Raw genomic sequence first — 14,698 nt, 5'->3', positions numbered from 1 at the left:
GATCCGTTTGTCCATCATTCGCAATAGGATGGGATACGGAGTTGGCGAACGGACAGAATTCGGAGGAATACGGAATAATGTGCTGGGGTTTTCTGAAAACGGGTCGCGTGCGGTCCGTATGCGGTTCCTATTTCAACCGCGCCCGAACGCTGAGCGTCCGTAACGGATTGTTCGCGAATCACCTGTGCAAAAGACGAATAACATTTAAATATAGCCAAAAAAGTCAATAACTCCTTCAGAAACTCACTCCAAAAATGAGAAATTAGTACTGTAGTCACTTTTATAGCTCATAAATTTTTTCACAAGGCCGGGGTGGAAAAACTGACTTCAGCTTTGTAATCAGCGTGCCCAAAAGAACCAATGACAATAGTTTGAGCAAAATCAAAAATATGCGGTTTGTCTAGAATCTTCAATGGATTACTATCCTTTGAAAATTGTGGAAAAATAGATGAAAACAAAAAGTTTCGAAAATAATAGGAAAAACTGTTAGTATATGGAAAATAATAGGAAAAACTGTTAGTATATCCAAGTATATGGAACCATATAGGATCACCTAGAAGTCAGATACAATCACCGGAAAAAAACGAAGAAAAAATTCAAAAATACTGTAAACGTGCCTCTCAAAAATATATCTCAAAAATACGTCAACGCATAAAAAATGCATCAAAGCTCAAAAAAAGCGTCAAGGCACCAAAAATACGTCAGTGAACCAAAAAAGCGTCAAAGATCCAAAAATGCGTCAAGACACTGAAATTGCGTCTATGCACCAAAAATGCGTCAAGTCACCGGAAACGCATAAAAGCACAAAAAATGCGTCCAGGCAAGGAAAACTGAACCGAAACAAAAAACGCCAATGCAACAAACATGCGTCAATGCACCGAAAATGTTCCAAGGCACAAAAAGCGCGTCAATGCACCAAAAATTCGTCACGTAAAAATTCGGAAATAACCAACTCAAACTAACCTGCTTCAAACTCAGAATGTCGTCTCGAGAAACTCTAACACGCCGCATTAAAAGAACAGGTTTGTCCAGAAAGTCCAAGACTGGATTCGTCATCACAAAGTCGAAAACGCGAATATCTCGAATATTTTCATAGGTCTCGAACTTTGGAATTTCATCAAATCTCAGAGTGCGCTTCTCCTCGGACAAGTCTGCTTCACAATTTGGTTGACGTACGCCCAGTTCCTCAGTTTTCACGTAGCGTAGAATTTGAAAAACTTGGGGCGATTTCAAAAACCACGTTTGGTTTGGAGTGGCACTGATCTGGACTTTAGAATTGTCTCGAGTCTATCTATCGTTTCGGATACAGATTTCATATGTCCATGGTTGGCTTCATCTGCAGTCACTATTATAGTTTCCCCAGATTTTTTCCGTCGAGGACACAGACAACGAGACAGCATCGATTGAGGTTCTGAAGAAAAAGAGAATATACAGTGATGAGGGATGTTTGGAATTTAGAAATTCCTAATTTTTTTACCTGGATTTTTTGGCTCTTTTCTAGTTTAGAGGTCCCAAAACAATTTACAGGTCCGAAAAAAAATTAGAGGCCCCAAAATAAAATAGAGGTCCCAAAAAAAATTAGAGGTCCCAAAAAAGTTTAGAGGTCCAAAATTTGAAAACGCACAGATATTGGAATAATGTACTAGTATTTGAAATGTGTGAGTAGTTTCAGTTTTGGGCCTTATAGGATGATATGACTGCTCCTAACAATTTAACTTCCAATTCTCTTGCATCTTGCTGATGAACCACAATTTACATATGAGGAAAATGTCGGCAATACAGTAATGACTCCGTAATTATGCTGTCTCTCAGGCTTAGATAATTGTCAGAAAATATGCATTCCTAAGCCTATTAGAAGTATAAAATATATCATCAACAATTATTTTGCTATAAGACCTCAAAACCTTAAATTCTTACACAATTCACATTCTAGTACATTATTCCAGCATCTGTGCATTTTTAAGTTTTGGACCTCTATTTTTTCTTGTGACCTCTAAACTTTTTTGGGACCTCTAATTTTTTTTCGGACCTCTATTTTTTTTGGGACCTCTAAACTAGAAAAGAGCCGATTTTTTTCGGAACCAAATTCCGATCAGACTACCATATCAACTTTGAGCTCAATCATCTCGATTCCTGTGAAAGATATCAAAAAATTGCCAACTGATAAACTGTTCGTCATAGTATCACCAATACTTTTTCAGTTGATACATTTTCAATATCAATCACAGGAAACGAGATAATTGAGCTCAAATTTGACGGCTTCGGTGGGCTTTTATTAGATGAAGTTTACTTGAAAAAAAAGTCGGAATTTTTCGAAAATCAAATAATTACAAAACTTAAAAAAAACATTTCAAAATTATCAAAAATTACAAAATCGAAATATTCCGAAATTCATAAATTCGAAAATTTCAAATCGTAATGTTCCGAAATTCCGAAAATTTCGAATTCGGAATACGTCGAAAATTTGAAATTCAGAAAATTTAAAAAAAAATAAAATTTTCAAAATTCCTAAATTCCGAAGATTTCAAAACGTTATGTTTCGAAATTCCAAAAACTTGAAAAATCTGAATTTTTCAAAATTTTAAAGTTTCAAAAATCGGAATATTCTGAAATTTAAAAATTACGAAAATTTCAAAAATTTGAAAGATCGGATTTTCTGAAATTCCAATTATTCGAAATCGAAATTTCCGAAACTTTGAAAAAATCAGAATATTTCGAAATTTAAAAACCGGAATATCCCGAAATTACGAAATTCCGAAATTCCAAAAATTTGAAAAATCGGAATTTGCCAAAAATTCGAAAACTTGATATTTTGAAAAATGATTCCAAAATTTTCAAAATTTCAAAATTCCGAAAAATTCCAAAACAGCCATTTCCAACATCCCGATCCTTACCACTTTTCACATCTTTATGAAACTCGAATAGAACGAACGAATCTGCCTTGATTTTCAGGTAAGCCATTTTTGATTTTTGAGAATGAGCTCAAAATCGTGGAAAAATGCATCAATGAACTCTCCGCCATCCATTTTTTTCACAAACTCTACTCCATCATTATAAAGTTTGAAAATCAACCAACTGTTATCATCGGGTGCTTGTTGATAGGATGAAACAAATGAACATCGATCTGCATCATATCCGTTTTTGTCCAAAAACACTTCAACTTTCACATAGAAGTGACCGAGAGTGATTCGAAGTTCCTTCAAATCGTTTATCGGCTTGACGTCATCAATAAAATTTCGGAAGGTTTTACATGTTTTCCGGAGATTGAGACTAAAGGTTTTAAGGTAATAATTTCAGAGTTTTGAAAATTCCAAAAACTACAGTAACCCAAGCTTCCGAAACACACTCACATTGCTAGAAAACCAACATTACCCATAATTTTTGTCATTACTATATGTGGCATATCCATAATTGTGGGTTTCTCATTTTGTTCATTTTTCCTAGAAAACCAATCGAACAAAAACATTGAATTTATGAATTTGGGAGAATATAAAAATTGTTGTGGAATATTTTTTGTCGTTGCAAACTTAATCCACTGAACTAGATTAGTTTCAATGTGAGTTTTGAAAAATTGGAGCAGTTTTTATAACGTGAAACTCTAGAAATTCCAAAACATTGAAATTCCAAAATGAAATTTCCAGAAATTCCCAGACGATATTCAGAAAACCTGAAATATGCAACGTCCAAAACCGAAACAAAAATTCATTCAAAAAGACCAAAAAAGAAAAAAGAGCTCAATATTCTCCATAGAGCACGTTTGCCAAAACAATTTTCATCGATTCATTCGTCATTTCTTCCCAATTCAATGATTTGAAAAGAAAATGAGTATCGATTTCCCATTTCTCCAAATTTTTCATTAATAATTCCAATGAAACCGCCAAAAGGCGATACAAATTGAATTTGATCGCACGTATAGCATATTGAATCGGATAAATTTCATTCGAGAAATTGTCTTCTTCGAAGTCCATTACCAATTGTCTCTCACAGTATGCCAACACGTTTTTGATTGCATAACGATGAGCAATCACGATAACACTCCACAATTTACTATCTGAAAATTATCGATTCATTGATTTTTTTGGTTAAAATGAGTGATTTTCTTACTATCAAGTTTCAATTGAACACCATGAGCAATTTGGAGAAATTTTTCGAAATCTTTAATTTTAATAAAGTATAGCGGAAGTTTGAGAGTGTCCGTTTCATATGGTTCATTGTATATTTTTGACTGGGAATCGTGGAAAAGAATGATCTGAAATTTGAGAAAATTGCAAATTCTGAAAGTGAAGACTCACTTGTTTATGAGAATACAGTTTACTTTTTCCTTTTTCATATGTTATCATGTTTTTCTTCGATTCACCATCAAAAATTTTGCACTTCAAATTGAAATTCCAAATTTCTTGAATTTCATCAAAAATACCATCAAAATGAAATCCATATTCTATTGTCATTGCTCCATTTTCATCCAAAAACCCATTTTTCGAATCCAAAATTTCGGAAAATGGAATTTCTGGACCAAATACCGGGTCCTTTCTTTCCGCGAAAGCCTCGATTTTGAGTTGATTTTCAAAGTTTGGATTTTTACTTAAAATATTCAGAAATATCGGAGTTTTCGGCGGAATTTTTGCAATTTCAGGTGAGCTATCTCCAGCTAATACAGCAATTAGATGAACCGATTTCCTGTTTGAGCAATATTTAAGGCAGATCCCACTGAAAAGAAAATTTGAAGAAGTAACTTTTTTTGAAATTTTACCCTGTAACGTCGTTGACTTCGAATAGAAGTATTGCTGGAGTTTGATCAACAGTTGGAATAGTTTCTGGAACATTTGGAATTTTACAGATTCCGTTATGAGAATCTGAAAACAATTATTTTATGTCACAGTTCCCTAAGACCTAGCAAACTCACATTTGAATCGCTCGCTCATTTTTGTATGAATTTCAAAAGAACAATTTTTTGCAATCAAAATTTTACATTACACGTATTTTTCAAATTTGGAAAAAAAGGACAATGGCACGTGGGTTCAAGCCAATGGGTCAGAAATCGCGCCCCAGTAAACGTGAGATTTTAGAAAAAATTCGCTGCTGAATTATGTGGCTTAGGATCAAACTTTTAAACGTTGCACGAAAAAATCACGCGTTGCAACTCGTTGATTAGAACTAATTAGGTCAAATCCACGTCAACTTGGAAATTATTAAATTTCTTTTGGCCTAAAAGTTATTTGGGGCGCGTTTTTTGACCCGTTGGCTTGAACCCAAGTGCAATGGCCTGAAAATATAAAAACAAAAGTTTATTGATTTTGAAAGACGTGATTATGCAGAGCGTGCAATAATCGATTAAGTAGAGATTTTTTTTAATTTAAAATTCTATGAAATCTCGTTGAACTCCATTCGATTCAAAAACTATTTTTTATGTCATTCCAATCTAAAACCAAATCAAAAATTCATTTAAAAAACCAAAAAAAGAAAAAAGAGTTCAATATTCTCCATAGAGCACGTTTGCCAAAACAATTTTCATCGATTCATTTGTCATTTCTTCTCAATCCAATGATCTAAAAAGAAAATGAATATCGATTTCCCATTTCTCCAAATTTTTCATTAATAATTCCAATGAAACCGCCAAAAGGCGATACAAATTGAATTTGATCGCACGTATAGCATATTGAATCGGATAAATTTCATCCGAGAAATTGTCTTCTTCGAAGTCCATTATCAATTGTCTTTCACAGTATGCCAACACGTTTTTGATTCCATAACGATGAGCAATCACGATAACACTCCACAAATCGCTACCTGAAAATTATAGATTTATTGATTTTTTTTTTGAAAAATGAGTGATTTTCTTACTGTCACTCCACAAATCGCTACCTGAAAATTATAGATTTATTGATTTTTTTTTGAAAAATGAGTGATTTTCTGACTGTCACTCCACAAATCGCTACCTGAAAATTATAGATTTATTGATTTTTTTTTGAAAAATGAGTGATTTTCTTACTGTCACTCCACAAATCGCTACCTGAAAATTATAGATTTATTGATTTTTTTTTTGAAAAATGAGTGATTTTCTTACTGTCAAGTTTCAATTGAACACCATGAGCAATTTGAAGAAATTTCTCGAAATCTTTCATTTCAATGAAGTACAGTGGAAGTTTGAGAGTATCCGTTTCAAGTGTTTCATCATATATTTTTGAATGGGAGTCGTGGAAAAGACTGAGCTGAAATTCCAGAAAATTTCAAATATTTTGAAAATCTGAAAATTTAAAAAAAATCCCGATAGGTACGGAAATCCTGAACACCGGAAAGCTGGAAAAGATTCCTTGAATTTTTTTTTGTAAAGTGGAAAAAATGAAAAAGCTAGGATACTTTTTTGAATCTAGAAAACCAGAAAAAAAACCAAACTTTCAAATTTTTGAAAATTCATAATTTCTAAAAATTTGAAATTTTCAGATAGAAAAATTTCAGAAAAAACTCACTTGTTTATGAGAGAAAAGCTTTTTTTCCCTTTTTCATAAGTTATCATATTTCTCTTCGATTCACCATCAAAAGTTTTGGATTCCAAATTAAATTTCCAAATTTCTTGATTTTCATCTAAAATACCATCAAAATGAAATCCATATTCAATTTTCATTGCTCCATTTTCATCCAAAAACCCATTCTTCGCATTCAAAAGATCCGAAAATGGTATTTCTGGACCATCAACTAAATCACCACGCTTCGAAAAAGTTTCAATTTTGAATTTATTTTTAAGTTTCGGATTTTTGCTCAAAACATTCTAATTATTGGAGTTTTTGCTGTAATTTTCAACATTTCAGATAGCCCAATTTCAGTTAGATAAGCAACGGGATTAACGAATTTCCTTTTGCGTCCGGATGTCCAAAATGATCCATCAAATTCGGGAACTTTAAGAGAATCAACTAGACAGAGCGAGCCGGAAAAATATGAAAAATCGGAAAAAGTGGAATGTCAGGAATGTGGAGCAAAACTTTCCAGAAGAAAGCAAGCTTTGAGAATTCATTTTTTAGATTTTTAGATTTTTAGATTTTTAGATTTTTAGATTCTTATGATTCAAATGTCAACTTTTTAAATGTTTCAAATTAAAAAAAAAGTTTCAAATGTCAACATTGCGAAATTCGGCTCCCTTCTTGGAATTCGTGGCCTACGCATTATAAAAAAGAACATCCTGGTATCGAAATTCCGAAAGCCAAACCTTTTATGTCTCCAGAAGATGAGGAAAAATTCGAAATTTTGGCGAAGAGGTGTTTTCCAGAAATTGAAATTTCAACTAATCCTTTGAATTGCAATCAGTGTGAATTGAAAATTCCAAATACACCAGTATGCAAAAATGAGAATGTTTTTGAGCATCTGGAAATCAAACCGTGAGTTTTTTGAAAAATCTGAAAAAAATTTTAAAATTAAAATTTTCAGATTTAAATGCTCAAAATGTCCTTTTGGTTCTCGAAAAGAACAAAATTTACTAAGCCATATGGATCAATTAAACCATGACGGAGAGCCAATTTTTGAATTGTGAGTTTAATTCAGAAATTCAGAAATTCAGAAATTCAGAAATTCAGAAATTCAGAAATTCAGAAATTCAGAAATTCAGAAATTCAGAAATTCAGAGATTCAGAAATTCAGAAATTCAGAAATTCAGAAATTCAGAAATTCAAAATCGCTGAAATTCAAAAAATCTGGAAAAAAATTAACAATTTTCATTCCAGATCTCAACAAGACAAAGAAAACTGCAAACGGAAGATGAAGGAATGTTTTCCAGAAAACTCTTAAAAAGTCGAATTCGATAATTCTGGAGTTGGAGAAAATTAATTGGATCTTATCACTGAAATAATAATAATTTTCCTTTATATAGTTGATTTTATAAATTCTGAAATAATATTTTTTTTTGTTGATATTTTTTGGGATTATCTAGTTATTTTCTTGTTTTTTTTTGGATTTTTGAGTAAAATATATTCGGATTTTAAAAATTTCCGAAATTTCAAATTTTGAATCTTTAGATTTTGCGAAACCTTCACAAAGAAAGTTATCAAAGAATTTATTAAAAATTCAAACTTCGAAAAAAAAATCATGCGATATTATAAAATTTTGAAAGAACAACAGAAAAACTGAATCAACAATTTTTGGTAATTTTCATTGAAATACGAGGTCCTCCGTCTTCAATTTTGAAATCCAAACATTTTTTGGATTTCGGAATTTGATAACGATGATTGATAGTCCTCAACGGTCCAAATGGAACCTCAACTCCGAGAGCTTTGCCAATTGTTCGAATTTCAAATTGATCTGACAAATCGGCGATACCCAATTGACAAGTTTTGAATTTTTCAAACGAGGAGATGATCTGAAAAATTGGAATAGTTTATTATTTTATTTTTGGATTGGAAAAATTAGCAAAAGTCAGAAACTTGGAATTTTTAAATTAAGGAAATTCGTAAATTCAAAAATTCAAAATTTTTAAAATTTTAAAATTTTACCTACATCTCGAATCTCCCTAAAGTCCTCTTCCGAAAAATCTCCTGACAATTTGATTTTGAAGCTTTTCAAGTGGCTAAAATTTGATAAAATCTCTCCATTAAACCCTTTTAGACTGATAATTTCGACATTTTTTGCTTGTTTGAATTGTTCTGTATCAAAAATTCTTGGCATATTTTCATTATCAGACGACTGTATAGGCCACAAACGAATTGATTCAAGATCTCCTGGTTTTGCAATTGATAAAAGTTGAATCGCATCGTTAACAGTTCCCGAACTGATATCCACATTTTTCGATTTCAAGGAAACTTTCAAAACATCGACAAGTTTGCCTTCACCGTGAGGTCGACCGATTCTCCGGAGACTTCTTAGAATCAGAGTATTCACTTTGAATCCGCCAACGTTCGACAGCTTCTCCAGTTTTCCAAATCCAGAATGTTCAGTCGGATTTTCATTGAATTTCCATTTTACAGTGTTGAGATTATTCCATGCGATTGAGATAGATTCTAAAGTTGGGGGAAGAACATCGGCGACATCTTTCATCGCTCTGTTTACGGATCGAAGAGCAGTTCTGGAAACAAAAAACTATAGATTGGTTTGAAGGAGTTCTGTAAATATTAGTCTCTTGGGAAATTGAACTGATGGGTCCACCGTCAATAAAGGAGCAAAAAAACAGACTGACAACAAACCGAAAATGAACCAAAAACGGACCAAAAACGGACCAAAAACAAGCAGAAGAACGGACAAAAACGGACCAGAAACGAACCAGAAACTGACCAGAAAAGGACAGAAAAAAGGACCAAGAACCAAGGCTGTGAACTCGCGACCGCGGCCGGCCGTGATCGAGGCCGTGGGGTGGTTGCCGTGGAATAATCAGTCCGTTCTTTCGATAATACATTCAGCAACCCAGAAACTACCAGGGCCGCTAGGTCGCCGTATCCTACCTATCCTATAAATACCTTTTCCAAAAACCCGCGGCCGGCCGTGGCACAGCCTTGCCAAGAACTGAGAAGTAACGGACAAAATAAGGTCAAAACGGACCAGAAACGGACCAAAAAATGAAATAAAAAAGAAAAAAAACTGATCAAAAACGTCTTTTTTTGGCTTATTATCAGTTAGTCAGTCCGTTTTTAGTCAGTTATTCATCTTTTTTGATCCACTGGAAAAACGCATTAACAACAAGCCAAAAACAGGCTAAAAACGGCTCTAGCCCGTTTTCGACCTTTTCTCATTATATGTTTACTTCATTTTTGGTCTATTTTTGATTCATTTTGTGATACTTTTTGGATCCATTTTCGGTAATACATTTTAGCCAAAAAAAAACATCGCTTCCGAAATCCCGAAAATTGTTCGGCCCTTCTCCTTAAAAATGCAACTAACCTCTCCACTGGATCCAGATTTCCTGCTATCTTGAGCATCAGTGAAACCGGCATATCCATAATAGTCTTTTTGTTTGACTCTTCATCGGCAATTTTCCTCACCAGCTCAAAATATCGATTAAACCCAAAATTGTTTTCCGGTAACTCCATATCGTACTCCTGTCCTTCTGGAATAACAAAGTCGCCATTTGAATCGAAGGTTAGTTCTCTTGTAGCAACTCCACAAAATTCGTTCAATTCCACGACGTCATTGTCTGGGTTGAATTGAATGACCATGTACATTTTTAGGGGGAAAACTGAAAATTCAAAACTTGAAATATTCAAAAAACTATTAAAATTTGAAATAGACGAAAAATAGCCTCTGAAAAGGTTGAAAACTGAAAAGAATCCGAAATTCAGAAATTCAGAAATTCAAAAATCCAAAAATTCAGAAATTCAGAAATTCAGAAATTCAGAAATTCAGAAATTCAGAAATTCAGAAATTCAGAAATTCAGAAATTCAGAAATTCAGAAATTCAGAAATTCAGAAATTCAGAAATTCAGAAATTCAGAAATTCAGAAATTCAGAAATTCAGAAATTCAGAAATTCAGAAATTCAGAAATTCAGAAATTCAGAAATTCAGAAATTCAGAAATTCAGAAATTCAGAAATTCAGAAATTCAGAAATTCAGAAATTCAGAAATTCAGAAATTCAGAAATTCAGAAATTGAGAAATTGAGAAATTGAGAAATTGAGAAATTGAGAAATTCAGGAATTCAGAAATCAAGAAATTCAGAAATTCAAAAATTCAGAAATTCAGAAATTCAAAAATTCAAAAATTCAAAAATTCAGAAATTCAGAAATTCAAAAATTTTTGTTTTATATTTCCCGGGATTTCCAATTTTCAAAAAAAGGAAAAATAAGCAAACGTTGAATGCTCGCAGTTTTTTGTAAAATAATTCAACAATAGTTTAGAAATTCATCAGGTTTAGAGAAACATGATTAGAACATATAATAAAAGATCAAAGCCAGAAAAGCAATGAAACCACCGATTATATTTCCACTAGATTTCGGCAAACCAGCAACCACATTCTCCTCAATTCCACATTCATTAGTTCCTCTTCGAATTTTGAAAAATCCATTTTCTCCAAAAGTTGTACTCCAAGAATTGGCAACCAGCCAATAATCAACTTTTTTTTCTGTACCCCATCCGATAATTTTCACTGCATGTCCAGACGGTTTATCTCCATAAACATGATAATAGACTCCTGATTTGTAGTGATAAAAGTCATCGTAAACTTGATAAGCAACTTCTACAGGACCATTGTTATAGATTTCGGTTTGAATCATTTGAACTGCATTTGCAACTATAGCGTTGGAAGACGTAGTAGTAGGCAGACGGTAGGCGGATTTGGCTGAAAAAATTCATCGAATTCTGTCTATTTTGAAAAGATACAATCCTTTGGTGTTATCCCCCTTTTTCTAGTATTCATAACTATTTTCAGAATTTCCCGATTTTAATGAATCGTCTAGAGAATAGAAGATTAATATGAATGAAAAAAAAAATTCAAAAATTCAAAAATTCAAAAATTCAAAAATTAAGAAAATTCAAAACTTAAGAAAATTAAAAAAATTCAAAAATTCAAAAATTCAAAAATTCAAAAATTAAGAAAATTCAAAAATTAAGAAAACCGGAAAATTCAAAAATTCAAGAAAATCGGAAAATCTGAAAATCGGAAAAATTCAGGAACTCCGTTTTTATTTCAAATTCTGATTGTTTGATTTCTATGATTCAATTTTCTTTTCCAAAGTTTCTTCCGTACCCATAAACATTCATAACCTTTTCCATAATCCTGATTATGAATCACTAACTTTTGTTCCTCCCATTTTTCTAGTCTTATCAGTTCCCGAAAAAAGGGAAGGATGAAATGCAAGAACTGATAAGAAATAATATAAGAGGGAAGGCAGTTGAAGGAACTTCAGTGTTTCTAACATGATTCGCATTCTGAATTTCGTAAGTTTTCTGAAATTTCCATTGTTGAATTTCCCTTTCTTTAAGGTTGCCCTGGCATCCCTGTCTTATGGATTTGTGGTTCAGGAAGTCCCAAAACGTTCTGTTCTCTCTGGCCAGGCTCTCGTGGATCATGTAAATGCTGTTCAGGATTCGTGGAAAGCAGAATATTCTTCAATTTCAATGAAGGCAAAAACCATGGATGTTCGATTCGCAGAAGTTCCGGAATCCGAAAAATCCGAGAAATCAGATGATTTGGAATTTGAAACTTTGATTCAACTACCAACAGCTTTCGATTCCCGTGTTCAATGGCCCAATTGCAACTCCATCAAACTGATTCGAGACCAAACATATTGTGGATCGTGCTGGGCGTTCGCAGCAGCTGAAATCATCTCTGATCGTATATGCATTCAATCAAATGGAACTCAACAGCCAATCATTTCTCCAGAAGACATTCTGTCCTGTTGTGGATCCTCTTGTAATAACGGATGTCAAGGTGGTTATACAATTGAGGCAATGAAGTACTGGATGAATTCTGGAGTGGTGACTGGTGGAGATTATCAGGGGGCTGGATGTATCCCATACTCATTTCGTCCGTGTTCAACGTGTAAGGAGCCTAAGGATGCTCCGAGTTGTAAGACGACATGTCAGGCGTCATACAAAGGTAATACGTATAAAAGTGACAAGCATTACGGTGAGATTTTATGGTTTTCGAGCGATTGGATAGTCTTGAAGAAAGTTGTAAGAGACGCAGACAAATAGGATGTCTAGCTTCTCTGTGTCTCTTCAAACGTCCACAGCACCCTTCAAAACCCTCAGAACTCGATGAAAATTTCAGTAGATACAAATTAGATCCTGTTTTCTATTTTGTGAGAATTCCATGGGATTCCTACTGTTCTGAAGGGAGTTATGATCGCACGAAGTCGCCGACAACTAGTGTCTTCAGCATTTTTGGTCGTAACTCAATTTAAACCGGTCAGAATTGGATGAAAATTTCATCCGATTTTCATTCATATTAATCTTCTATTCTCTAGACGATTCATTAAAATCGGGAAATTCTGAAAATAGTTATGAATACTAGAAAAAGGGGGATAACACCAAAGGATTGTATCTTTTCAAAATAGACAGAATTCGATGAATTTTTTCAGCCAAATCCGCCTACCGTCTGCCTACTACTACGTCTTCCAACGCTATAGTTGCAAATGCAGTTCAAATGATTCAAACCGAAATCTATAACAATGGTCCTGTAGAAGTTGCTTATCAAGTTTACGATGACTTTTATCACTACAAATCAGGAGTCTATTATCATGTTTATGGAGATAAACCGTCTGGACATGCAGTGAAAATTATCGGATGGGGTACAGAAAAAAAAGTTGATTATTGGCTGGTTGCCAATTCTTGGAGTACAACTTTTGGAGAAAATGGATTTTTCAAAATTCGAAGAGGAACTAATGAATGTGGAATTGAGGAGAATGTGGTTGCTGGTTTGCCGAAATCTAGTGGAAATATAATCGGTGGTTTCATTGCTTTTCTGGCTTTGATCTTTTATTATATGTTCTAATCATGTTTCTCTAAACCTGATGAATTTCTAAACTATTGTTGAATTATTTTACAAAAAACTGCGAGCATTCAACGTTTGCTTATTTTTCCTTTTTTTGAAAATTGGAAATCCCGGGAAATATAAAACAAAAATTTTTGAATTTCTGAATTTCTGAATTTTTGAATTTTTGAATTTTTGAATTTCTGAATTTCTGAATTTTTGAATTTCTGAATTTCTTGATTTCTGAATTCCTGAATTTCTCAATTTCTCAATTTCTCAATTTCTCAATTTCTCAATTTCTCAATTTCTGAATTTCCGAATTTCTGAATTTCTGAATTTCTGAATTTCTGAATTTCTGAATTTCTGAATTTCTGAATTTCTGAATTTCTGAATTTCTGAATTTCTGAATTTCTGAATTTCTGAATTTCTGAATTTCTGAATTTCTGAATTTCTGAATTTCTGAATTTCTGAATTTCTGAATTTCTGAATTTCTGAATTTCTGAATTTCTGAATTTCTGAATTTCTGAATTTCTGAATTTCTGAATTTCTGAATTTCTGAATTTCTGAATTTCTGAATTTCTGAATTTCTGAATTTCTGAATTTCTTGATTGCTTGATTTCTGAATTTCTGAATTTCTGAATTTCTGAATTTCTGAATTTCTGAATTTCCGAATTTCAGAATTTCTGAATTTCAGAATTTCTGAATTTCTGAATTTCTGAATTTCTGAATTTCTGAATTTCTGAATTTCTGAATTTCTGAATTTCTGAATTTCTGAATTTCTGAATTTCAGAATTTCTGAATTTCTGAATTTCTGAATTTCTGAATTTCTGAATTTCTTGATTGCTTGATTTCTGAATTTCTGAATTTCTGAATTTCTGAATTTCTGAATTTCTGAATTTCCGAATTTCAGAATTTCTGAATTTCAGAATTTCTTAATTTTTGAATTTCTGAATTTCTGAATTTCTGAATTTCTGAATTTCTGAATTTCTGAATTTCTGAATTTCTGAATTTTTGAATTTCTGAATTTCTGAATTTCTGAATTTCTGAATTTCTGAATTTCTGAATTTCTGAATTTCTGAATTTCAGAATTTCTGAATTTCTGAATTTCTGAATTTCTGAATTTCTGAATTTCTTGATTGCTTGATTTCTGAATTTCTGAATTTCTGAATTTCTGAATTTCTGAATTTCTGAATTTCCGAATTTCAGAATTTCTGAATTTCAGAATTTCTTAATTTTTGAATTTCTGAATTTCTGAATTTCTGAATTTCTGAATTTCTGAATTTCTGAATTTCTGAATTTCTGAATTTCTGAATT

General features: G+C 32.7%; 4 protein-coding genes across 4 annotated transcripts in view; 1 reads left to right on the top strand and 3 right to left on the bottom strand.

Annotated features, from left to right (window-relative positions):
• Window positions 1–2,948: 2,948 nt before the first annotated feature.
• On the bottom strand, window positions 2,949–3,409 carry CBG18651 (the record flags this gene model as incomplete). The annotated part of the gene is made up of 2 exons (XM_002638390.1): window positions 2,949–3,270; window positions 3,351–3,409. 2 exons carry the CDS (start codon window positions 3,407–3,409, stop codon window positions 2,949–2,951), a joined length of 381 nt encoding a protein of 126 aa, XP_002638436.1.
• Window positions 3,410–4,746: 1,337 nt separating this feature from the next.
• CBG18652 lies at window positions 4,747–10,136 on the bottom strand (the record flags this gene model as incomplete). Its single annotated transcript, XM_002638391.1, has 7 exons — window positions 4,747–4,853; window positions 5,647–5,787; window positions 5,842–5,862; window positions 5,990–6,010; window positions 8,182–8,344; window positions 8,785–9,046; window positions 9,856–10,136. 7 exons carry the CDS (start codon window positions 10,134–10,136, stop codon window positions 4,747–4,749), a joined length of 996 nt encoding a protein of 331 aa, XP_002638437.1.
• A 699-nt stretch (window positions 10,137–10,835) lies between these two features.
• CBG27310 lies at window positions 10,836–11,666 on the bottom strand (the record flags this gene model as incomplete). Its single annotated transcript, XM_045238439.1, has 2 exons — window positions 10,836–11,248; window positions 11,657–11,666. 2 exons carry the CDS (start codon window positions 11,664–11,666, stop codon window positions 10,836–10,838), a joined length of 423 nt encoding a protein of 140 aa, XP_045100120.1.
• A 160-nt stretch (window positions 11,667–11,826) lies between these two features.
• The window catches only part of CBG18654, a gene marked incomplete at both ends in the record, with an annotated part of 3,922 nt that continues 1,050 nt past the window's right edge, over window positions 11,827–14,698 (top strand). The window contains 3 exons of the mRNA XM_045238438.1: window positions 11,827–11,847; window positions 11,893–12,478; window positions 12,993–13,328. Coding sequence (XP_045096544.1) covers window positions 11,827–11,847; window positions 11,893–12,478; window positions 12,993–13,328 — 943 coding nt within the window. The remainder of the gene's footprint in view (window positions 11,848–11,892; window positions 12,479–12,992; window positions 13,329–14,698) is intronic.

This window comes from Caenorhabditis briggsae, assembly GCF_000004555.2.
Source record: "Caenorhabditis briggsae complete genome, chrV, whole genome shotgun sequence".
In the NCBI taxonomy this organism is placed as follows: Eukaryota; Metazoa; Nematoda; class Chromadorea; order Rhabditida; family Rhabditidae; genus Caenorhabditis; species Caenorhabditis briggsae.
This window is presented reverse-complemented; position numbering and strand designations above follow the sequence as displayed.